This window comes from Cydia splendana, chromosome 4 (genome assembly GCF_910591565.1).
Source record: "Cydia splendana chromosome 4, ilCydSple1.2, whole genome shotgun sequence".
Lineage (NCBI taxonomy): Eukaryota > Metazoa > Arthropoda > Insecta > Lepidoptera > Tortricidae > Cydia > Cydia splendana.
The window spans coordinates 10,168,514-10,194,242 of NC_085963.1; the positions used below are offsets into that span (position 1 = coordinate 10,168,514).

At 38.6% G+C, this 25,729-nt stretch overlaps 3 protein-coding genes across 9 annotated transcripts in view; 1 reads left to right on the top strand and 2 right to left on the bottom strand.

Annotated features, from left to right (window-relative positions):
* Nucleotides 1–3,706, top strand: part of LOC134789824 (transcriptional coactivator yorkie) — a 64,182-nt gene extending 60,476 nt beyond the window's left edge. For 3 of the 4 annotated variants that reach the window (XM_063760480.1, XM_063760481.1, XM_063760478.1), the window contains 2 exons: nt 167–457; nt 994–3,706. In XM_063760480.1, the coding sequence (XP_063616550.1) occupies nt 167–457; nt 994–1,089 (387 nt within the window). In that variant the 3' untranslated portion in view covers nt 1,090–3,706. The remainder of the gene's footprint in view (nt 1–166; nt 458–993) is intronic. The other variant, XM_063760479.1, reaches the window with a different exon arrangement.
* LOC134789821 (myrosinase 1-like) lies at nt 3,483–17,222 on the bottom strand. 3 transcript variants are annotated; one of them, XM_063760474.1, is made up of 10 exons: nt 15,977–16,130; nt 14,605–14,693; nt 13,596–13,864; nt 12,388–12,792; nt 11,698–12,000; nt 11,364–11,498; nt 10,882–10,988; nt 4,576–4,711; nt 3,875–3,919; nt 3,483–3,778 (listed from the first exon to the last, which is right to left on the bottom strand). In XM_063760474.1, exons 1-9 carry the CDS (start codon nt 16,033–16,035, stop codon nt 3,905–3,907), a joined length of 1,518 nt encoding a protein of 505 aa, XP_063616544.1. In that variant the 5' UTR covers nt 16,036–16,130; the 3' UTR covers nt 3,483–3,778; nt 3,875–3,904. The 3 variants fall into 3 exon arrangements, with proteins under 3 accessions (XP_063616544.1, XP_063616545.1, XP_063616543.1); XM_063760475.1 differs by lacking the exons at nt 3,875–3,919; nt 15,977–16,130 and adding an exon at nt 17,182–17,222; XM_063760473.1 differs by lacking the exon at nt 3,875–3,919.
* Nucleotides 16,428–19,380, bottom strand: LOC134789840 (uncharacterized). Of its 2 annotated transcripts, none has more exons than XM_063760505.1 (3): nt 19,161–19,380; nt 18,488–18,702; nt 16,428–17,439 (listed from the first exon to the last, which is right to left on the bottom strand). In XM_063760505.1, exons 1-3 carry the CDS (start codon nt 19,200–19,202, stop codon nt 17,241–17,243), a joined length of 456 nt encoding a protein of 151 aa, XP_063616575.1. In that variant the 5' UTR covers nt 19,203–19,380; the 3' UTR covers nt 16,428–17,240. The 2 variants fall into 2 exon arrangements, with proteins under 2 accessions (XP_063616575.1, XP_063616576.1); XM_063760506.1 differs by having other exon boundaries at nt 16,434–17,439; nt 18,488–18,699; nt 19,161–19,379.
* Between the last annotated feature and the right edge of the window lie 6,349 nt (nt 19,381–25,729).

Here is a 25,729-nt window from a genome sequence, read left to right on the forward strand (position 1 = left end):
TAAGTTTGTTTTTTTATTTTTTACTTTGCTATAAACAAATAACGTCTTTGTTACCGGATAACATGTATTTTTCAGCACATTTTTACAAACTTTGATTTGTATCGGTCTCGTAACCATCAACTGCGATTATGTACCTATTCAGTACACGTTCACTTTAACCTTCCAGCAAGAGCTGATGGCGCGGCAAGCGTCATCGTCCATAGTGTCATCGCTGACGTCCAGCGTGAGCGCGGCGGGCGAGCCGGCGCTGGACCCGTTCCTGTCGGGGCTGAGCGAGCACCAGCGGCAGGAGTCGGCCGACAGCGGGCTGGGCATGGCGGTGCCGTCGTACGCGCCCGAGGACTTCCTGACCATGGACGACCGCATGGACTGCAGCAGCGAGGCGGGCGCCAGCCTCGACACCGACATCACGCTCGCCGACAACCTCGACTCTACGGATGACCTCAATACTTTACAGGTACGCCCCGACAAAACATTATCGAATAATGTTAGATGGCGTAAGAGAAACACTTGTAGAGAATCCTCCCACTGTCTTTCCCCGAGGAAAATAAACTTACCCCATATGGCATTATGGTAGAATGTATACCCAGCCGCAAAATTGCATGGCCTTTTTATGAATGATGTCATCCATAATGTGTCCATGCTATTTTGCAGCTTGCTGTACGTACACTGGCGTTCAAAAGTGCATGAAGATGTTTCAACCGTAATATTAAGGCATTACGGTCGACATCTATCCATGCACCTTTGAACGCCACTGTACCTACCCTCTTTAAAAATACTCGGTTGTAAGTCTACTCGTACTGTCAAATCTGCCCCAATTCTTTAAGTTTTTCAATCTCAAAAAAAAAACATGGAAAACATTAAAACGGTAGACGATAGCGGCAATTGAATTAAATTGAGTGGTATGATTCGTTATAATTCTTTATTCTCTCATTATTTATGCTTATATAGTTAGTGATTCATTTTACTGATATAACCAAACTGCAATTTCAGATGGGAGAATTCACGGCAGACATATTGTTGGATGACGTGCAGTCGCTAATCAACTCGACGCCCAACAAGCCGGACAACGTGCTCACCTGGCTCTAGGGCCCGGCGGGGAGACCCGACCCAATACCAAATGTATATCGTGTACATTGCAGACATTGACTAGTTGCGTGTGTATGAAGTGTTTATGTCGTGTGACTATGGTTATGTTGGTACGGTATAGCCCGGTATGACTCTCACGTGTAAGTAATACAGTATTGTTTTTTTGAAGTCTCTGCATTTATTCAAACGAGATAGAATTACGCTCTGTATAATCGCTGTACTACATGTATACTTAACAGTGAAAGGGCATTCGGCGTTGCTTATTTCGATTTCGACTTCTGCGTTAAGTATTATAGAATGTATACTGTGTAGTGTCCATTTTGGTTAAGTGCAAAATGTAGAGCTATGGTAATTGCCAAGTAGGTAACCTTAAGTGGTAGGCCATGACTGTAATAATGGCTAGTCACTATGTAAAGCCTCGTCACTTGTATAGTGCTCGCGCGCGGCTGAGGACTATTGACTCGTAGTTTCGATGCAAGCCTTCTTTCTTCGCCGAAAGTAGCAGTGTTGCAATACTAATAGTAAGCTAGGTTTCCAATAATCTTTAGCTTTAAGACTAATGGAAATCCTATCCTTTTTTTGACTAAGTAGGTATAAAATAAACTGAATAAAGTTTAATCGACTTTGATTAATAAAATTGTGATAACATCTCGATGGAACAGTGCCTTGTTGTGCCTTTATTAAAAATATATTTATTGTGGTATGTATTAGGTAAAATAAAAATATTTACACGTGCAGATTTTGAGGTGACGTCGACGTCATGTAATCGGACAGATCTACTTATAGTTGGAATTATCTCGTTTCGCCTACCTACTTACACCGTCCTTGTGTATTTTATCGAGATTATAAATAGGTACGCATAAGTATCTATAGTTATATAGCTTAATAGTAGACTAGATAAGGATTGCTGGCTAAATTTCAATATACACTTTTATAAATTAAATTTGTTTAGAATTTAATCTATGTGTATGGGTGCAGCTAGCTAATTAACATTAGGGAATAAATGAAGCGGCCGGGACGGGACGGCCGCGCTGTCAGTGCCTTGTCATGTGTCGGTGCTGGACGGTCAAGTCAACAGTGGACAGTGAACGCAATAAAGCATCCACTCTGTGCCGAGCCAACCATCATCGTTGAATGATTATCATTTACCGCTACATACTTAAGTATTATCGTCTTTTATTATAATTATTTTTCTATCTCTTCCGAGTGAAGTTAGGTCAGAAAGGAAAAAATGTGTTTTAGCCCACCTAGTCTTTAGATTTTTTTATGAAATTTAATATACCTAACTCGATTGAAAGTGCGACAATAAATTAGGACTTTAATATGAAACGCTACATTGAAAACTTTGCCATATTAGTGACGTACTATTATTAATCTTATAAGACTTAATGTACTCTTCGGTTTCTATAAGCATCTGTGTAAGTATTGTAAGTAGACGTAACGGTGCTGGGTTTATGGTACATTTAATTTTGTATTCTGTGGATCGCCGTATTTAGTCTTTTCGCGCCAGAGGCGAGACATATCAGGAAAACAGTCAGTACATTATAGAGTCATAGAGACTCGGTATTACATAGATATGGCGCTGAAAAGGTTAAGTATGTCGTGTTCTGTAAACTCGCGCCCCACATATACTATGCTCATATTCTTCGGTTCATTATTCTGTATTCGCTATACAAATTCTTACATTATAATCACTTCGACAGAGCAAAGTAAAACAATTGACAGTGTCGATTTTATTGTAATGCTGGCGCTAGACACGATGTCAAATACGACTGCCATCTCACAGATATTTAGGTACGTGTGCAATGTTTGAACACACATCAACACTTACTATTGCGTGCCGGTGGAATAATAGGTACATGTGTAAACTATCTGATTGTCTCATGAAATTTTACAAGTTACTCGACTACATTTTAGAAAATAAATAGTATAACATTTAATCTATTAGGTAAACTTATAAAATTGTTAGCAAATTGTAGCTTTTAAATTTCGTGAGATAAAGGGTAGGTCTACCACGTGCCACTCTCGCGGTCATATGTCTTCCATTACCTAAGTGTTGCAATGTTTGTTCGTGGCTGGCGCCCGCATGACTCTGCGAACTGCCGCTCGTCGCGTCCGTCTTTAATAACCAAGACCAACACACACAAAATAACTAATAGTAGATGTCACATGTCACAAAATAAATCGTGGCTTACTACCGGCTTTGGCAGTAGAAGAAGTCTTTTATAATTCTGCAGTGTAAACCGAGCCACCGCGTATTTTTCAAATGTGTACGTCTACGTCTAGTTATTCTGTTTGTGACCGTCCGGGACTCGACGGCCGGAGCCACAAAAACATTCCATACAGCTAACGGTCCCCGCTTTTATGTAGACAGAATAATATTCAGAACAATATTATATTTCATAATCGTTTATTTCTTAAGTAGTGTAGCCGTCATAATTTTAATACATATCTCTTACTGGCTGACCGCGGATGCGAGTTTTCTTTGTAGTAAGTTATGTTTCGTGTATCTATGTTACGACAATGAAATTTATGGTTAGAATATTAATTTACAATAATTTCATTGTAGATAATTAGATATTCTTATATGAATTAAATAAATATTTGTTTTAATACATATTATTTCTTTTATTTGCGACTAGTCTTGTATATGTGAAGTGTGGGAGTCCTATAACTCGGTTTTGAAAACCTGCGAAGCAACAAAACAGTACCAATTATTGTTTGACATTAAAATTATTTCTATGCTTACCAATAAACTTAAATATTTATATATATTTATACATACTTATAATACAAAAAGTCACCCAAGGATTTATCAGCCCATCCGCGTCTGTGGAAATATAGTAAAACTTAATACATACCTACACATATTTACACAAATAAATAAATAAAGTACCAAGCTTCGCTTTATTATAGTATTGAATCATTAATGGTGCCTGATATCACTTTTAATTTATGGTCTTAATTATTTTGTATTTTTCAACCCAATATATGATATAGGACTACAATGTAGAAAAAAATGTGAAACGAAGTTGGTTTTCTCGGGGTACCCAAAACGCCCGACATCACAGGGTGATGTGAACAAGTAGTAAAAAAATTTGCCCGAAAACAATTGATTTTTCATTGAAATCTAAGAAATCGATTAAGGTTCTATTTATTTCAAGCAAACGGTCCTGCACAGTGGGTATTATAATATTTATTTGTTTTACAAGGTAGCAAAGTTTTTGTTTAACCTATCGTGCTAATATTGATACCCAACAAGCGAAAGATTCCAAAATTGAACCACGAGCGCAGCGAGTACTTCAAATGTACTACTATTCTACTACATTATAAGAAGTTGAGGATTTGTGTGGAAAAGCAGGGCTTACGAAGATATCGAAGGTTTTGAGGGAGCTCGCGTGTGGCGGTGAACTGGCAATAGTACTCCATCGACACAAACCAAACCGTCATACAGTGGGCATTATAGATGAGAGTGTGAAGGCTTACAGTGGGGTCCTTGAAGCGGTCGTCCTGCGGGAGCTCGTGTGTGGCGGTGAGCTGGCGGTAGTATTCCACCGATAGTTTAGGCGTCCGCGGCCGCGTCGGGTCTGTGATGTCCACGTAGTAGAAACCGAAACGCTCCCTAAAAAAAATAAAAACATAGTACGGTTTATTTTTTTATAAGAAATTCAACAAAACAGGAACCAAATAAGGATGCACATGATTTTGAAATGTTTATTATAGCAATGGCCTGGAAAACAAATTATAAAATACGTTTTCTAAGTAAGGTCAGATGAGTGGGGCAGATGCACCTTTTATTACTTTTATCCGTAGCTTACATTCTCATCAGTGTTGCCAGGGCTCTGGAGTAATAAGTTACGTTTCATTTCCCTAAAAGTCACGTTTTTGCTGCTCTAGTCACATTTTTATATTATTGTATTGTATGGGTAGGTAAATCGATTTTGTTAGAAGAAATTCAGAAAATAATATATTTCACAAAAAATCTACTAACCTTATATGATTTTTCCTCAAAAGGAAAAAACGGGACCCTTATAGGATCACTCGTGCGTCTGTCTGTCTGTCTGTCTGTCTGTCCGTCTGTCACAGCCTATTTTCACGGAAACTACTGGACCAATTAAGTTGAAATTTGGTACACATATGTAAATTAGTGCCCCAAAGACGAACATCTAACGACGACGAACATGTAACGTAAACAAATGAATTTTAAGCATGGGGGCTACTTTTGGGGGGTCAATGAGAAAGTTAAAAAATTAAGGTTTTCAATAACCCAAGCAAATTAGAAAAATCTGCGGAAATAATTCGTGTAGTTTTGAAAATTGGTACAGGTATACCGTATGGTGTCCAGATAAACATACTAAAAGTCCTCGAGGGTAGGGGGTGTGCTGAGAGTGCATGGAGTGTTAAAGGTACCTTTTTTCATATTTTTGCTCATATCTCGAAAATATGTACAAATAGCATTATAATTACTTCGGACAAAAGTTTTATCATACAATTTCCTACAAATTTGGTTATGTTTATTTTTACCTTTCGATCAATACTTTAGGAGCTTCAGGCTGTTAAAGTTAAATTAGAGATAAAAAATAGACGATTTAAGAAAACGTCGTCTTTTTCTTAATTGTTCATCATAAATAAAAATTTTAGTTTGGAGTAAGCAAGCTAAGTGACCTGCTGATAAAATATAAAAAAAACCGGCCAAGAGCATGTCGGGCCATGCTCAGTGTAGGGTTCCGTAGTTACCCGTCTGTCAAAATAGACTATTCGCAAAAACTCAAAAACAGCTATACCGATTAGGTTCGCTATATTTTTCCTTGAAAGTCTTTACTAAGCTATATGTTTTGATTTTTTTCATATTTTTTGGACCCATGGTTCAAAAGTTAGGGGAACTAAAGGGGAAAACACAACTTTTTTTCTTTCAGATCGATTATTTCCGAAAATATGGGTCCAAAAAAAATAAAAAAAATCGTGAAAGTAAAACTTAGTAAAGACTTTCAAGGAAAAATATAGCGAACCTAATCGGTTTAGCAGTTTTTGAGTTTTTGCAAATAGTCTAGTTTGACGGACGGGTAACTACGGAACCCTACACTGAGCATTGCCCGACATGCTCTTGGTCGGTTTTTTTATATTATATCAGCAGATCGCTTAGCTTGCTAATCCTAAACTATTTTTGTTTATGATGAACAATTACGAAAAAACGACGATTTCTTAAACCGTCTATTTTTTATCTCTTATTTAACTTTAACAGCCTGTAGCTCCTAAAGTATTGATCGCAGAGTAAAAATGAACATAACCAATATTGTAGAAAATTTTGTGATAAAGCTTTTGTCCGAAGTAATTATAATGCTATTCGTACAGATATTCGAGATATGAGGCTAAAAGAAATGAATCATACACTAAACAAAATAACCACTACTATCAAACTAAATGACACCGTCATTCTTTATTCTTTATTCTTTATTCTTTATTCAAACACTATGTATAAGTTTACAGCTCCAGCCAAGGCACTTATACTGTTAATTAGGTACATATGTTGTCAGTATCAGTCAGTATCATAAAATTAGTAGGTACACTTATTGTATTACACACTTATCTTTATAATTGAACATACATATTATGTATTACTAAGTTACATAGACATAAAAAAAGAATCTGATATTAAATAACATAGGTAGAGTTTAAAAAAATCCTGATACTACGTTGTAGGGACGGCCACTTGTCTGCGAATATGTCTGCGTTTTGGACTGTAGCTATGAAGTTATTTAGTAATTCTATTGCTCGGTACGTGGGTGCGTTTGAACCGTGATAGGTGCGAACATTTGGATATGCAAAAAGGTTTCTGGCTCTACGTGCGCTACGCCCTACTGCAGCTATGTAGTTGTCTGGGGTGAAAATACGCATACGCTCCAGAACGGATGGGTTGTCAATACGATTTCTTAAAAGCAGACAATAGTGTAAGGCAAGCGTTTGCTTACGCCTTAGCTCGAGAGACTCTAACCCTACCATTCCCAATACAAAGGATGACGGAAATAAGTACGGGTAGTATCCGTAATACCTTTTGTAAAGATGTCTAGCAAATTTACGTTGGACGCGCTCGACCATTATGGTATATTTTGCTTCCCGAGGGTCCCATGCGATAGAATTGTACTCAAGCTTGCTGCGAACATAGGCATTATAAATAATTATTGCGATTTTAGGGTCACCAAATTCAGAAGTCGTTCTAATAATGAACCCTAAAATTTTGTAGGCACTTTTGCAGATATTTATAATGTGTGAGTGCATGTTTAGCTTAGTGTCGAGTGTTAACCCTAGATCCTTTATTTCTGTTACTCGGTCAAGGGGAATGTTAGTAAGAGTATATGTCTGGAGGATAGGATCTACAGACCGGCTAAAACTTATTACTTTGCACTTAGATTCATTTAGGTACAAGCGGTTTGTTTTACTCCAGCTGTCAACCATGTTGATTGTTTGTTGCAGTACCGTACAGTCGGATGGATTTACGACCGGTTGAATTATTTTAAGATCATCCGCATAGAATAGTGATTCCACGCCTGATATATTACTTGGCAGATCATTGACCATGATTAAGAAAAGAGTAGGCCCCAGAGTGCTACCTTGACTAACAACGGAACGAGTGTAATACCTTTCAGATTGGTAAGAGTTTAATTGGACATATTGTGTGCGATTCCTGAGGTAGTCAGAGAAGAAAACAAGAAGTTGAGGGGTGAAACCTAAGGCTGACAGTTTGCATAGGAGAGTATCGTTGTCAACTAAGTCGAAAGCTTTCTTGAAGTCGAAATAAACAACATCAACTTGTCGTGCAGTATCCATTTGGCGCAAAACGCTATCAAAGAAGCAAATGTGGTTGGTAGTAGTGGATCGTGAAGCGCGGAATCCATGTTGACAATCTACTAATTTACGATTTATCTGATTAAGTAAGCAGTGGTTTAGAATGGTCTCAAACACTTTTCCAAACACGGACAATACAGCAATGGGCCTGAAGTTTGTGATATCGGAGGACTTACTTATCTTAGGAATTGGGGTCACTCTTGAGACCTTCCATTGGGATGGATATACGCCCAGCTTGAGTGATAGGTTGTATATGTGAAGTAACGAGTGTTCTAACAAGCATACACAGTCCTTAACTAGAAAAGGGGGTATACCATCAGGCCCAGCTGACGACTTAGGTTTGAGTTTCCGAATAGCGGCTCTGATTTCTGAAATACTGATAGTTGGGATAGCAATCATAGATTCATTGTTGTTACCAGCCTCCAGTTCCGCTTTTTTGGGATCTAGTTGCGGAGCTTCAGGCTGGAATACGGAGCTGAAGAAGGACGCAAAAGCATCGACTGCTTCTTGATCAACGACTGTTTTACCTTTATATATGTATTCAGATATTATGTTTCTATTCTGTTGTTTACTTTTTACATATTTCCAAAATTCTTGAGGGTTTTTACTTATATTACATTCAATATCATGAAGATATTTTTTATAAGATTTGTTAATTAACTCCTTTACGAGAGACCTGTAGTATTTAAACATTTCGAGGTTAAATTGTAGGCCTAATGATTTAAATTTCTTTAAGTGATAGTATTTTAGTTCGATATATTTTTTGATTTCCGGTGTGTACCACGATGGATATGTATATACTTTAGTTTTGGGTAAACGTTTGGGCACAGTAACATTGAAAACGCCGTAGAGTTTTTTGTAAAAAACGTCTACCGCAGAATCAATGTTATTTGAATTAAGAACATCAGACCAGTCAATAGACTCTAGTTCTCTATACAAGGCAGGGAAATCAGCTTTAAAAAAATTCCATCCGGTCGGAGCATCACTATGTTCAACACTACGTGACGGTGAAGATAATGTGGTCCGTCTTGCCTGTCCTCTTGGCAGGGTGACAGTCACTCCTAAAGGTGGGTGATATGGATCTATTGGTATCAACGGCTCGACATCGCTACCCACGCACACGTCACTGAGACTAGTTAAAACTAAATCCAAAATGCCTCCATATTCGTTACAAATTTTGTTTAATTGCCTAAGTTTGCAAAATTCGATGAAACAGTTAAATTGGTCAACTACAGTTTTTGTGCATGAGGAGAGGTTGAAATCGCCAATAATAATGGATTTTATGGTAGAAAATGTACAAATTGCATTCTCAATACACGTTAGTACGCGAAGATACTGATCTCTATTATAATTTGGCGGTAGGTATGCTACACATATAAGAATTTTATTATTTTTAATATGAAGTATAACAAATAATATCTCCATGTCTGGTGTCAAGCCATCAATTTGAATTACTAACTGAGGTTTGTAAATATTTTTCACTGCTAGCAGAACTCCTCCCCATCCCGCGTCGCCTGCTCTATCCTTACGGAACACGGTGTAGTCCGACGGGAAGAGCTCAGCATCTTGTATCGAGCTAGTTAGAAATGTTTCAGTGAGCGCAAATATGTCACAGGCACTTGCGAGGGCATTTCTATAAAAGAGCGAGGTTCGGCTACGTAGTCCCCTAACATTTTGGTATATTATTTGTATTCTAGTAAAGCGGTTTTTGTTATGTATTGTTTTTGTCTGCGTAATTTTGTCGAAAGGGCTGATTCCAAGGTTTGACACATACGTCTTTTGGCCAGTTATCAGGGATCATAATTCTATCTAACAGACTCGATGGCACAGTAAGCTTAAATGAAGCATATTGACCGCGGGATTTAAGACATTCAACTTTAAATGTGTCACAATCATAACCTGTAATAACTTTTAAATGATTTTTAACTACATCATCGGGGGTTCCCAACTTCACATAATATAGGTGAATTTGTCTCATCCATTCAGACGCTTGGAGTTGAGAAATGCAAGTGGTAGCACAGCCCCGTGTGATTCCCTTTAGTGACTTTCTATGGTCGTTAATTTCTGATAGGCCATTTTGGGTTGGATTTGTTTCGCGAGATGTTGATGGTGGTACCTTAAGCGGTGCGGCAGGAGTAGTAGACACTTGATTGTCTTTGTTTTTGTTAGGTTTGGAATCGTTGTTTGTTCTTGCCTTGGGACTGGAGCGAATAACGGGCTGGACTGGTAGTAGGATAGGAGAAGCTGGTGCTGTGGTGGTGGTTACAGCGGCGGCGGCAGCGGCGTAGGATGGATAAGTATTGGTAGTTGCGGTGGTGGTAGCAGAAGCGGCGACGGGAGCAGCAGGGGTGGAGGTGTAGGCAGGTGCAGATGTAGCGACGGGAGCAGCAGGGGTGGAGGTGTAGGTAGGGGCAGATGTCAAGGTAACAAGTCTCATCTTGCTACGACTATTATAATAAACATGATGGTCAATGTAACGTCAAGGTGTCAGTGCAAGAGTCAACTTGGGTGCGTTCACCGCGTTCCTAAATAATACAAATTGCAGAACTAAACTTGTCCAAAATTCAACTAGCTTAAAAAGTCACAAAAATTGCCTCAAGATCGTAAGTCACGCACATGTCACACGAGAAGGCGAAAAGTCACGAAAAATGTGACTTTTGTGACCATCTGGCAACACTGATTCTCATATCGGATACAGAAATAACTCTGACCTGTACCTTTACAATCACCATCATCAGATATATGGGCGGCCAAGGTGTTCACAAATATTTGAACAATCCCCTTATTATCATTTACCTATTTACTTGAATATTAGATACCTAATGGTACTATTATTTCTCAGTAGGTTGCAATACATCTATGTACGTTAATCTAAGATTAAGTGCATTACTGCGTATTCCAGTTTCGTCAACGCGGCTCGAAATAGGTAGGTACTTATATGACACTTACGAGAATCCAGCACGCCATTCAAAGTTGTCCATCAGGGTCCAAGCTGTGTAGCCCAACACGTTGACACCATCCTCGTACATTACTTCCAATATTGCCGATAGATAATCCTAAACAGAGGTCAAACTTTGTACACATTACATTCAAATTTCCATATACTTTGTACCAATTCTTCGTTTTTTTAGCACTAGAATGAAGGTAAGCGATCTTGATGTGTATTTTTATTGAAAAACACTTTTGAATTATAAGTCACGCCATATGCATCAATTATAAACCATAATATACATACGTTCATTTACATTCTTTTGCTTTCATAAGTTTTTAAAAAGCTTTTTTCAATAAAAGGACACGTCAAGATTGTTTTTGTTAACCTTTTCTTCTAATGCTAAAAAAGAAGTATAGAAAGTTTCTGTATTTTTAACTTTTAAGACGCAAACGATACCTACCACACTTAACACTCAGATTAGTACTTAAGATAAACTCACATTGAAATACTTGATGCGACCGTAGTCTTCCAAAGTGCCGCGGTCTGAGAAACCATTCTCCGTAATGTAAATCGGTGGGTTGTTGTAGCTGCTCTTGCACCAGCGCAGCAGATTGGCGAAGCCTTTAGGCACCACCTGAAATATATATGTAGGTATATTAGGTTATTATATTTATCACAGATAACTAAACAATACAATAGGTAAGTATACAATGTTTTTAAGAGCGATTCTTTTTTCGATAATTTATGCTAATGCAGGTACGATATTATTACCTACTCATATTTAATTGTGGAGTAACAAGAACCTAGGAAGATCATTTAAAAATTGATTTTACCCTAAGCCATTCCGAAGCAGAGTCATCTCCTACTTCCATAGTAGTAACTGCTCCAATATCCTTTAGCCAAGAGGGCGACTTGGCGATGGGGTCCACGCCCGCTGCCGTTATGATATGAGTCGTGTAGTGGTTGATGCCGAGGAAATCCGAAGTTCCCTTGATCCTGTTGATCCAGTAGTCGTCGAATTGTTCCAAGCGAGACTTCGGCAAGCCTTCGGCTTCGCTTTGTCGAGCTACGTTGTTAACCATTAGAGCAGGGTAGCCGCCTTCTACTGTGAAGATGGGGTGTGCGAACCAGCCAAACTGTAAACACAAGAACAACATAATGACCGTGTACCTAAGGTTTATTATTGCATCAGAAAATATCCAAAAGCGCAGTTGATGAAGGAACGTTTATTCGGTAACTTGATGCAAAAGGAATATGAAGGAAAGGAATTTAAAGGGGATTTTGGAGTTTTCAAAAACAAATGCATTAACAAGGCTTGAACAAGACAAAGTGCAGGGACCTGAATGAGCTGATGTACCTATTTGTGCAGCCACCTGGGTTAAGTCCTTATGCAAATCCGACATTAGTGTGTGTGTGATATACCATATATATATTAGCCATATTAAGTCAATGATCTTAGCAGATCCTTTCGACTACACCCACTAGCTCTGTGTATGAATTACATTTGGTACTTATTTACTTACTTTAAACTGATTGGCTACTTCAGCAAGCGCAACAAGTTCCGCGTTCTCTGGATCGATTGGCTCGTACCAAATAGAGTTGATAGAGATCATTATCCTTCCGTCTTGCACAGGCCTGTACGTTTCGTTATACAGATGGTACGCTTCAGCGTGAGCCTTCAGAAGTGTGTCACTGCAGAGATAGCAGCCGACGCCGTGGCTGTCGATGGCAGGGGCCTTCTTTTCGTCTCCGTACGCATCTTCGCAGATTTCGTAGGGCTCGTTAAAGGTGATCCAGGACTTGATTTTGCCGCCGAACAGTCTGAAGCACACGTCGGCGTAGTCGCGGAAATAGTCAATCATTTTGGGGTTGGCCCAGCCGCCGAGGTCTTGGAGGGTTTGGGGGAGGTCCCAGTGGAATAATGTTACCTGTGTAAAAAAAGCACATTTTATCGGGTCGGTTCGTACATAAGTAAGTATACCCTCTTTATGGAACATTAGGTTGGATATAAAAATGTTAGTAAGTTTCCTTAGTTTAGGTACCTTTAGCAGTGTTGTCACATACAATTTTGTCTAAGTGGTAGAACACGATGCAAAAATTGGTAGAAATAGGTAGAATTTAAAATGAAAAATAGGTAGATCTACCTACTTAGCTTTAGTCAGAAAAAAAAGGCGCGAAATTCAAAATTTGTATGAAATATCGATCCTTCTCGCTTATATTTTTAAATTTGCCCCATTTTTGTACTGAAACGCTAGCTTGTCAGAGTACAATTATTAAAAATGTACTTATTAAAAATATTTATGAACAAGCAAATCAAGCAAATCTTGTCAGTAGAAAAAGGCACGAAAATCAAATTTTCTATGAGACGATATCCCTTCGCGCCTACATTTTTTCAAATTTGCCGCGTAAGTAACGTTTTGTTACACGCATGGAGGAAAATTGCTTATACCGTAATATTTTGAAAAAAATAGGTAGATTTGACGTCGAAGGTGGTAGATAGGTAGGACGCAGGTAAAATAGGTAGATCTACCTAAAAATTGGTAGATGTGACAACACTGTACCTTAGTTACATTTTAATTATACGTATTCTACTACGGTTTACGCCAGTGAAAAGCGCTACAAATTCATATTAAGGTTATACTAGCTCTTCCATATATTCGGGGTACCGGTGATACAGACCCAGGACACGTCGCCATTCGACCCGTCTGCACATAAATAACCTATAAATTACCAATGGCTCGATATTCTTCTGCGCCAAAGCGTCGAGAAGATCATTGTAGTAACGCACGCCATCTTCATTGATGTGGTCGACGCGGCCGGTGGGCAGGATACGAGCCCAGGACAGGGAGAAGCGGTAGAAGTCCACGCCGAGGTTCGCCAGCTCCTCTACATCTTCTAGGTAGCGGTGGTAGGAGTCGCAGGCGATGTCGCCGTTGGTACCGTCCGCGATCATCTCCGGCCGGGTGTGTGATAGCCGGTCCCACACGTTCTCCGACTTGCCTGGACATGCATCAAAATGTTGATGATTTTTTAATATTAGTAAAATTATGTAGGTACATTATTTCAGGGAACAAGTGCAGCGCTACGTGCTACATTGATGCAGCTAGAGAGCATGGTGCGCGCTTAATGGCTTCAACTTCCTAATTATTTTGTGTTAATAATAGCTTCGCCTTCCGGAATAGTTCCATATTTATCAGAACTGAACATTCAATACCTATCTTACCTATCTAGGAGATATTGAATGTACTTAAGTTATTTAAGGAATAACAACCATAATTATCTAATCGATTTGGAACTTGACTGTCACCGAGACGTGGATTAAGCCAACAAATGTATTAGTTAAAAGTGCATTTTGGACTGGTTATCATTATCAATAATATGAACACTGTAGATAAATTTATTATTGATTAAGTGCTTATGTTGTATGTGCTCAATGACATCCGGCAATCGATGTTAAGTACCTAAATGGCATAGGTAGGTACGTTACTTTGTATATCTGGTGCGAATTTGTACAGTAAGAGCTTTTTCCCAATGACGTCCAGTTTTTTGCCGGTACGGTTTTTTGCAGGACCCCGTTTTAATAGTATAGGTGCCAATATAGTAACTTTCACACGAGGATTCTGTTTGCGGGATCCTGCATGCATACTACAGAAAACTGGATCCTGCAAAAAACCGTACTCGCAAAAAACTGGACGTCAGTGGGAAACAGCTCTAAGTTGTATATTTTCATATTTTCTCACCGCTAACATTCCATGCGCCTTCAATCTGGTGAGCCGCTGTGGCCACGCCAAACGTGAACCCATCCGGAAATTTGGTGTGCGCTGCTCCTCTATAACATACATAAATTGTGTGGGTATAAGACAAGAGGATTATATTTTACTCAGAATTAAATGATAACTTTTCGGTAAAGGGGTAAGGAAAGCGCTCCCTGGAAGTTCAGATTAATAATAATAATTACACAACAGCAAACTTCTCCAAAGGGGCTCTACGTGTTGGATCTGTATCTCCACGCACGCCTATCAAATGACCGGGATGTATATACCCGTGAGTTTATAAGAGATACAAATAATAAAATAATGAATACCTACCTATAGGTATTCTAGACGTTTTGGGGTATCCCATGGAAAACAGAACATCTGATCAGCCTAAATGTATAAAATATGTAGTAAATATTATCATGATTTTGGAGGTCGTCGCGGAGGAGCATACGATAGCCTCTTAAGGCGCACGGCCCTATCTCATAATCAAAGTGAAAACCGCGGAATAATACAATAAAAATTAAAAATGTTCTATGTTGCAAACTCTTATAATTGCATCTAGGTAGGTAATTGGTTGATATCATTTGTATGATACATTCTGATAATAGTGATAATGCATCCGTGTCCCGTGTTTAAATGTGTCCGTTTAGCAACCATTAAACTTAGGCCGATATGATACCTATCTATGCGAAATCATATCCTTGTTTTGATTTAGCAGACTGCACGCACAGATATGGCTTGATGTGATAATATAATATCTAACGAATTATTTCTTAAAATAAATATTAACTATGATAAGGTCAACTGTAAAAATATGGGTGCACAAATCAACTCACAAATACGTCCCACAGCTCTTATATCAGCGAATTAAGAACTATGGGATATATTTTAAATAGGAGTCTAAAGAATCCCAATCATAATAAGTAGGTACACCTAAGTACTTATACATTTACATAATCAACTCATCCATAAAAGAATCACGTGCTATTAAGGATGGGTACCTAGGCGCTCCTATCAAGCGATATTTGATTTGAATTAAATACATTTAACATACCTACAAAAATATAACATGCTGGTCTGTTTATTTATAACTGTCTTTGTGAGTATATGTCATTGTGTCTATTTACGTTAATTTTTAAATATAGTACCTAGTCGCTTGCGCAGCCATTATTTCTCGGTAGCTAACATCTAGGTAATCGGGGTTCAAATCGACCAATGATCGATCTCTACCGATAAGAACTTGTTTGCGTTATTTCGTGAGTAACTCGCGTTAACTGCAGCTTTATGCAATGTTCGATAATTACACACTGATTAGTAGGAAGGGATTTGAAAACATAAATTATTTCATACTCACAAGTGACAGAGCGCCAATACTCCGAATATTGATGTCAACGCCATGGCTTCGTGTGGCATTGACGGACCCCGGCGTGTTACTGCGATACGAGACGTGGTCAACAGAGTTCTTCTCCGAGGCCGAAAGGTAACGGTATCTTAAGTGTCACATTATCTAAGAGTATCTTACACAGATAACGTCAATATTGTCAAAGTGTTGAACCCCAGGATGCGAATTATCAGGTTAGTTCTGAATAGTTGTAGATAATAAGTTGTTTCCATGGGTAGGTAGGTACGTAAACGGATAAGCATAATGATACAGCGAGGAAATGCTGCTAACTTCTACTGTACAGACCGTGTCTATGTCTATACTTATTATAAGAAATAAAATCAACAACATTGGCAGTGAGTGGACACCATATATGAAATCTAAATGTTAAGCATTCTAGTGTTAATAATATTGATACCTGAGTAAGCGAAAGGTTCCAAAATTGAACGACGAGCATAGCGAGTGGTCCTAAAAGTGGAATCTTGGGCGTTGCGAGGGTATCAAGGCACAAAAATTGTTCACTACGCCGACGCTAGGAAATTACTTCACTCCCTTATAGTTAGGTAATTTTACTACCACCCCCAACCTCAATCCCCCATTCTTACTGCCGCTGTCACCCTCTCACTCCCGCAGCTCCTATTACCAGGCTCTTAGCGGAATATTTTAAATAATGGTAGACGCTAGCGGCTCGCCAGCAGCCAGACTAACTGTTAGCCGTATATGAATGTGCCTTGAGTATTTCATTTCAATTCAGCTAGTTACATGTAGGTATGCAAACAGGTCCTTGGTGCTTGGTTAGAGCGGAATTCTATTAAATCTTACCTTTTTTTTCCAGTTTTAGGAAATAATCAAAACAGACTTTTGTAATTTTATGTTTAAAATACATTTTGATTTACCATTGCATGCATTAAGTTGAGTGTAGTATTTGGCTCAGCGGATTAGGTAAGAACTTTAAGTAATTATACATATTGTGATCTGATTATTCACTATTAATCCTTCACAGTCACATGTAACTATATCATACTGGCTAGTAGCTTGAAATAATTTGGTTCGTCAATGTCCGTCTTACGCCTATTAATCTTCCACTTTCCAAAGAAGCAGAGGTTATGACGGACGAGGCCCCTCGCGAGGGCGAGGGAGTGCGCGAGCAGGGTGGCGAGCGGGAGCAACTTGCGCACCTTCCACAATGTCTGGGCACCTCGCGGCCCTTTTACATGTCTCGTGAGCTGCGGTCGGTCTACGCCTCGTCGAGGAGCCCCTGCATGACGCAGAGGTAGTCGATGGATGTGGCGAGGGAGTGTGCGAGCAGGATGGCGCGCGTGAGTACGTCGCGCACCTTCCACACTTCGCGCACACGTTGCACCCGGAACACCAGCCCCAGCGCGCGCTGTCCGATTGCCAATAGTGAGAACCGCCACGGTTGCACCAGCCACCAACTGACAAAAATTACACCTGGTGTTAAGTATTTTGTTTGGGGAAACATCGCATCCCTTTTTTTAGTAGACACCTAAACGAAAATATTACACAAACATAAAATAAATAAATGCAGAGATTTATTTGCGCAAATATCATGCCTCGCCAAATCTGTATGCGCTATTACAAATTTAACCGTTGATTAAATATATATGACCTACCTACTTTCATGGAATATGGAACATATAATAACATAAATAATGCGAAAATAATCGTTTGGAAAATTGTTAGGTCAAACGTAACAGTATGCAAACTAATGCAGACACACAAATCTATATACTACACATAGAGTTGAAATGAAGATATGAATTTGTTCTAGCCACTAGTGTTCTAGGCACAAACACAAAAGTCGGTACGGCAAAATATTCTTCACTTGTATGTACTAAACAACGAACTAATTAATAACAATGTAATAAAATCTCTCGAACCGATTTTGTACTAGTATCGATATGAAAATTTGCAAGTGTTCCAGACAACAATATAATAATTTAGTAGGTACCATAAAGCTGATATGGATCCATCAGGGGTTGAATTGTGGACTCTTCGATCTTAGCTACTAGTATTATAAACCTCTCAACTCTCAAGTTTGGGCTCAAATTAATTCATTTTGACGAATCCAACGGCGTTTACATTTTTAACAATAATTGGGGCGATCCAAACAGTTACTTTTGAGAAGATCAGAATAATCGTTATAAATTAAGGTACGGTATTGTATTTCGTACTTTATAATTGTGTATACGCTTATTATATCTTTGTTTTATTATTCACACCCTATTAATCACAGTGAATCAGCATAATTCATTAGATACATATGTATATGATTGTATGTTCAATAACATGCATAAATGTTGTAGGTAATTACTATGGGTCGTTCATTTAATACTGTCTGAAATGGCCAGATTTTAACCGACATTATTTTCATGCGGCAGATAACCCAGTGTGATTCCACGATAATTTAGATTCGAATAATTCTTCATAACTAAAATAAGAATGACACTACCGAGAAAATACCTGAGAAATAGTCCTTCAAATGTATAGTATGTGATCATAATCACAAATAGCGGGTAGAGAATAGGCAACATGAACAGTAGGCACATGATGAGCGTGCCAACGATTTTGAGGAAGGTGGGGAAAGGCGCGCCGTAGCGCCACATCGCACACACGTCGGCGGCGAACTCTCCAGCAAGCAGGCGCAGGCGGCCCAGCCTCGACGCGGAACGCAGCTGCTGAAATTAACACAGGTATTTGAATTCTCTAGGTATTCACCAGTGGCGTGGCAGAAAACATATCTGTAGACAACACGAAGCTATTCAATTTGGTTTCCCTTTTTTTCCCTGTGAAAAGACGAACTCGTGATTTCTTTTAAAGGTCATAAAAATAATTATTTATTTAGATATTTGTGAGTTGATTTATGGTTCCTGTCCTTAATGTTAATAACTATACCTATACCTAATATATACAAATCTATATCTATGTATCCCAAAAACAGCACCCCTTCAGCTAACGCTCCCAGAGTTTGCACTTAGGTAATAATATGTACCTACACATTTTACCTTTAGGAGTCAGGGCCCAAGAAAATATGTTTGGGTTAATTATGGTAATATCATAAATGTTTGGGTTATTATATTAAAAGTTTACTTTTAAAAAGTGATAAACAACAAACTGAACAGGTGATGAACTTTACTTGAACCATTAATGTTTTGTTAGCCCGGAGGTATGGTTTCATGTTCTGTATTTTGGGGGGATTCAGCTTGCTCCTCGCCCGGGGTCTTCATATTATTTATTTCACATGGAGGGATGTTTGTTAAAAAAACTGTAAATTATTTAAAGGCACTTTTGTGTTGTGACATTTTGCACATGCTGAATGTCATTGTCACTTAAGTACCTACAGATGAAACCAACCAGATTTTGAGTTCAAGTAGTTTTGATTATGTAATGTATGTAAAGCCTGACCATTAATATATGATCATGCGCCATGTTGCGGAATTTCATTGGAACTAATTTCTTACACTGGCAATAATTTTAATAATAGGTTGTCACTGTTGTCAGTGTCATTGTGGCGGTTTACTTGAATAATACTTAAGTGTTGAATATTAAATAATAAATGACAAAAAATGGCCATAACTATACATAATCAAGAGCGAAACATTGTAAATAATGTAAATAATAAACTGCTGGAAAAGAACCGTTCGGGAAATGAAACTATTTCGCTACGAAACATTTCCAAATTAACATCAGAGCTGACAGGTAAACAAATCAAAATGTCATTATAGTCTGGTTATTACGACTTGGTTATTGTAGTGTTATGTTATACATAAGCGAGGAAATACTTAAGTACAGTAACAAAGATGTGTTTGAAAAATATTTACTATGGGCAAAGATATACATAACATAGATATTAATTTTTAGTTTTAATCTTGTGTCGATAGATGGCAATAAATTTACAGTGACTACAAAATTTACTATGACAATAACTCTCTATACACTCTATTCTCTTTGCTATGGGCTTTGGAGACAATCAATTTTATTCATTGACAATGTAGCAGATCCTATGTAAGGTAATTTTGACCTATGTGTGACGCGTAAGAAAATACATGAATTTTATACGGTAAAAACCGACAATAAAAAAATGTGAACACCGAATATTTGGATACTGATTATGATTAGAGTGAGTAAAAGTATGTAAGTCAAAATAACGAGTTGCCAATCCACATTGTTCATACTATACTGAACTGTTGCCATATAAATGAGAATGATCTTGACAATGATCATATATTACTGGTCAGGCTTTATAATATATTGATAATATACAAAATAATCTAAGAAAATAATATGTACAGTCTGTGCATAAAGAGAATAGTCGTGAAATGTATGGGCCAAAGAGTAGGTATGTAATAATATATGTTGGTATGGGCTCGCTTACATTCCACGATATTTTCTTTCCGCACAGACTCTATATACAGGGTGATTCAGGAGACGTGAGCAGGACTAACACTGCGCATATCGGTTAATTATAAGCAACTATTTCGTATCAGTATTAGTGAGGTTAACGTTAATTTTCTAGTCGTGTTGAAAAAAAAAAGTTATTAATTTTTTACGACATGCATGGTCACCGTAAAATTAGAATACTAAACTACCTATATTCTGTGTCAAATTGAATGTCATTACTGTCATCACGGTCTGGTTACTTTTGAAAACTCGTATATCACTCAAGTTTGACAGTTTATTTTCTTCGTAAACAAAATGCCATTACGGTTAAAGAGGTTTTATGTTTATTAATTAGGTCCTGTAGGGTGACCATGATTGTTGAGAATTAAATTTGCCATCACCAAAAAGTTAAAAAATAGGAAAAAGTGTTGTTGTTTCTCCTAAATACGACGGTGATCGATCAATTATCAGTTACTGAGTGTGCAGGCTTAGTCCTGCTCACGTCTCATGAATCACCTGTATAATAGTACGTCTGGCAACCCTATTTGCCACCGTTGCGAACTTGATTTATTTAGGCATTTAGGTTTTGCCTTCACATCACCTTCATATTGGACACCAAACTATCCTTAAACGCTAACCGAGTCCGAAATCGTAAAAAATCGTCCAAAAGATTTTTTTATTATCGACTTAGGTATTTCGTTTTTCACTGCTGGGTAGGTCTCCCATTTCTTTCGCCACTCCACAGTTCGGCGCATGCTCCCGCTAGTAGTTACAAAATGAGGCAGATTTATATGAGGTTAAAAAATATACGAGTAACTTTAGACACATTTTATTCAAATTCGTTCATTTGAACTGTTGAGCAACGAATACTTTAACATCCAAACTTTAGCATTTATAGTTTTATGTAATAGGATGTCTGTTACTTTTTCTCATTGAACATGCATGTAGGTATCTGGTCCTGTCCAGTAAACACAATAAGATATATGGGTTCCTTGACCGTACTTTGTCGTATAATAAAAGTGCATAAGCGCATCTTCGCATAATCAAAACATACTTACTTATAATATAATACATAAAGACAATAACCTAAATAAACATGTGATAAAGACCAGATTGCGCTAGGTCATGGACATTACTTGAACCATTAAATTAACATTTTTTTAAATTTGCCCGGAGGCAAGGCTTGTTTTGGAGGATTCAGTTAGCTCCTTGCCTTGTTATTGATGATTAATTGATTATGTTATGATGACCATAGATGGGTGATTTTAAAAGAGCTATATTTGGTAGCTGAGTGACTGTTGTATGTCCATACTTAACGTTAATGTTACTGTTCTTAGGTACAGACCATATAGTGCCTGCAATATGGCAACTGTGAAACATTTTTTTGGAAACTTATTTTTTTTTAATTAAGGTTGAATCTATATCTATTATATCTAGTATCTACAACACAAGCCTCATTGAGCTTACGTGCTAAGTCGATTTGTGTAAGATTGTCCCATACTATTTATTTTTTTATAAGTATTTAGGTAATACTGAATCTCAAAAATCTCATTTTTTTCTACGTGGCCATACATCATACCATATTATGAATTCAAAAATATACTTTGTCCTGGGGAACTCCTGCGGGAACGGGTCCTTGACCCACGCTCCGGGTTGTTCCTGGTGCAGATGCAGAGGCTGTCCATTGCAATCCATCGCGGCAACACAGCGAGTGATGGGCACCTTTGATTGGCGCACCGGATGTTGCGCGGGGTTGATTATTGCCGTAAAACTGTAGGATTATAAGTATCTTTATTTTATTAGAACCATAGAATCATTTATCGCATGTCACACAAACAAAAACTAGTGTCCGACCGAAACATGTTTTTTTGCCGTAACCGAAACCGAATGTTCGGCTATGGCTCTAGTTTCGTCCGAAACCGAAACTTTTATAGACTTGTTAAAATCGTTGAAAAAATGTCATAAAACCGCTTTTATAGGTACACATATTAAGACTACGTCGACCGTCCAGTGGCGCCCTCATTAGGGGAATTGTGTTTTCTAATAAACCAATTAATTTCTGTACCTATACATAAATCAGTATATTAATATTGTTGTCCTACTTGTTCCAAAACTTTTGGTCTTTGTCACATAGTTAAGTTTCATAGAACGAAGTACCATTTCGTAAGTATCGGCCGGGCCGAAAGGTTTGGCCGTGTTTGACCGAAACCAAGGCCGAAACATGATTTTTTGGCCAAAACCGAAACCGAATCTTCGGTCGGACACTAACAAACACCAGTTATACAGGTGGTACATATTATTATGTGACGGCTTGCATTTGTGTGTATATTATATTCTGTATGTAAGCACAGAATTAATAATAATAGCACTAGGTACAGAAGACTCACTCTCTAACAAAACGCGTCTGTTACGATCAGGACAGATATGGTCGCTAGGTGGCGACAGCGCCACGCGCTGCTTATGGCTAGCCACCAAAATTGGTGTGGAACGGATGTACTTGTAGCTACCTGTAGCAAAGCGACGAAATCGCGGAGTGAGCCACGCTTGATGTAAGCTATGCTATGCAGCAATGTAAATTTAACATTTAATATTACACCATAGAAAAACTGCTCGTATAAATAACCGCTTATAAGTATTATGATACTTTTGCTACTGAAAAAAACCCCGGAAATTATAATAAGGTGGACTCAGACCGAGCTGGACGCCCTGGATCGGAGGGTCCGATCACTGCTCACCACACATCGCATGCTACACCCACGCTCGTCAGTTATGAGATTGTACATCCCACGGAAGTGTGGAGGCCGAGGCTTCCTAAACGCCAAGGATCTCCACAACCGCGAGGTGTACAATCTCAGGAATTATTTCCTTAACAACGAGTGTGGGATGCATCGTGATGTGGTGGCAGTAGACAGGAACCTCACGCCGCTCTCCTTGGCAAACGAGAACTGGCGCAAACCTGTGGTACTAAGTACTGCGGATCGCAAGGCGGCATGGGAGAGTAAGGCGCTACACGGGCGGTTCTGCAAGGCCCTCACGGGACCCGATGTGGACCTGCTCGCGTCGGTGAACTGGTTACGATTCGGGGACCTCTTCGGAGAAACCGAGGGTTTTGCCTGTGCAATTGCGGACGAAGTGATGATGACGAACAACTATCGGAAATATATCCTGAAGGACGGTACGGTCGACATTTGTCGGGCATGCCGCCGTCCCGGAGAGTCACTCAGGCATATCATTTCCGGTTGTTCTCATCTTGCTAACGGTGAGTACTTGCACAGACTTAATCTCGTAGCCAGGATTATTCACCAGCAACTTGCTCTTCTATACGGCCTTGTGGACCGCGAAGTACCGTACTACAAGTACTTACCTGCGCCTGTTCTCGAGAATGGTCGTGCCACGCTCTATTGGGATCGATCTATCATCACTGACAGGACTATTGTCGCCAATAAGCCTGACATCGTGCTGATAGACCGATCGCAGCGCCGGGTCGTGCTCGCCGACGTCACCATCCCCCATGATGAGAATCTCGTGAAGGCCGAGAAGGACAAGTCCAGCAAGTACCTAGACTTAGCTCATGAGATTACCGCCATGTGGGATGTTGACTCGACGATCATTGTTCCGATAGTCGTGTCAGCGAACGGTCTCATAGCGAAGAGTCTCGACCAACACCTAGAGAGACTCTCGCTGGGTGGTTGGATCAAGGGTCAGATGCAGAAGGCGGTAATTTTGGACACGGCGCGTATAGTAAGTACGTCGGTTCCTCACTCTGCGGCCCTGACCACCGGCAGCTTGGGCCCTGCCCCGCTGCCGGCGGCACTCTAGGTTAGGTTTTTTTATAATGTGTTTATATGTATTTTTTATTGTTTTGTAAGTGTTTTTATATTTTACTTTTATATTCATATTATAAAAATACCTAACTTAAGACGAAAAATAAATAAAGAGATTAATAATACCAAGCGTAATATAAACATTATACAGTGAGTACCTACTTTAAAAACCTACATAATTGCCGACTGCCATAATTAACCTCTATGAATGTCCTAAGTATGATGGCTAAGTGAATTGATCGCAGAGATCGCATTTACCTAGTCATCATCTTACAATAAAATCCCAAGTAGCACGGATTAGCTATATAGCAGCCGCATAATGAAGTACGAATACGCTTGAAGCTGGAATATAAAAGCTGCATAAGAGCTGTATAAGCGTCTTTTCAGCTTTTATAACTCTTAAATGGGCACAAATTAGGCAGCCTTAAGTTCACATAGCTACTTAAGAGCGTTGTAGCAGCAATTTAACGGAATTATAAGGGGTAACAGGAGTTATAAGAGGTGTATATTGGCTGGGTAAGAGACCACCAGTTACCCTTTATTCAGCTAATATGTCACATGTGCGCCCTAATACCGGGAAAGATTGACGTTGGGCTGAATAAAAGATAATTAATAACATACTTTTACACCTCTGCCTTAAAAATCAGCTATTATATTTAGTATAGTGACGACGAACGCAGAGGTGAATATATTTATATTGAAGCAAAAACTTTAAGCGCAACGACACCATAAGTCATTTTGTTAAAGTGTTTAGTTAAATGTTTGTACATGATCTTTTATATATTAATGCGAGAAAGATGTTTGGGAATGCAAGTTTATTGACATTATATATATACATTATCTAAGAAAATTTCAGTGCGCCACGACAATAATCAGTATTTATTTAAATTAATGATATAAATAAGCTATGTGTAAAAAGTATTTCAGTGGTTTGGACAGAATTATGAGATAAAAAGTTAATAATACGTTATAGGAAGTACTAAACTAATGATTTAGGTTAAGAACTCAGGCACAAAACCATATTGTTACCCTTAAAAGTTGGAAAAGCAATTTCAATTTTGTAGGTTATATACAATAAAATGGCGGTCAATGTTAAAAAGCAACGTGAACCGTTAAAATTCTTATATGCAGCATACGACTGTTATATATCTGATAAAGATACTTAAGTGAACCACTATAAAGTCCAAGTCGTTATTTTGATACACTAGTGAACCTCTAAACAGTTATAAGGCATCTTATGAACGTTTTAACAGCCGCTATGCAGACAGTCCCAATGGTAGTATAATAGGCTGCTTAGCGGTAAACATGTTCAGCGCTAAGCCGTATTATGCGCCACATGTGTTCGATTATACGTCTATTGGTTTCATAATAATTCACTCGTGCTTCCTCAATAAGTCAGCGAAATAAAAGCTGCTTTAGCGGTAAACATGTTCAGCGATAAGCTGTATTATGCGCCCCATGTGTTCCATTATACGTCTATTAGCTTCATAATAGTTCATTC

What these genes read in the sequence shown, in the direction of transcription:
- LOC134789821 (XM_063760473.1), bottom strand. Translation starts at nt 16,035, where the DNA reads ATGCCACACGAAGCCATGGCGTTGACATCAATATTCGGAGTATTGGCG. An exon ending in GTATTGGCGCTCTGTCACTT is followed by an intron (nt 14,694 to 15,976) that starts GTGAGTATGAAA and finishes TGTATGTTATAG; the next exon opens with AGGAGCAGCGCACACCAAAT. An exon ending in ACCGCTTCAAGGACCCCACT is followed by an intron (nt 3,779 to 4,575) that starts GTAAGCCTTCAC and finishes GTTGCTTCGCAG; the next exon opens with GTTTTCAAAACCGAGTTATA.
- LOC134789840 (XM_063760505.1), bottom strand. Translation starts at nt 19,202, where the DNA reads ATGAAACCATACCTCCGGGCTAACAAAACATTAATGGTTCAA. An exon ending in ACAAAACATTAATGGTTCAA is followed by an intron (nt 18,703 to 19,160) that starts GTAAAGTTCATC and finishes TGTTAATTTCAG; the next exon opens with CAGCTGCGTTCCGCGTCGAG. An exon ending in TTTGAAGGACTATTTCTCAG is followed by an intron (nt 17,440 to 18,487) that starts GTATTTTCTCGG and finishes AATTTTTGTCAG; the next exon opens with TTGGTGGCTGGTGCAACCGT.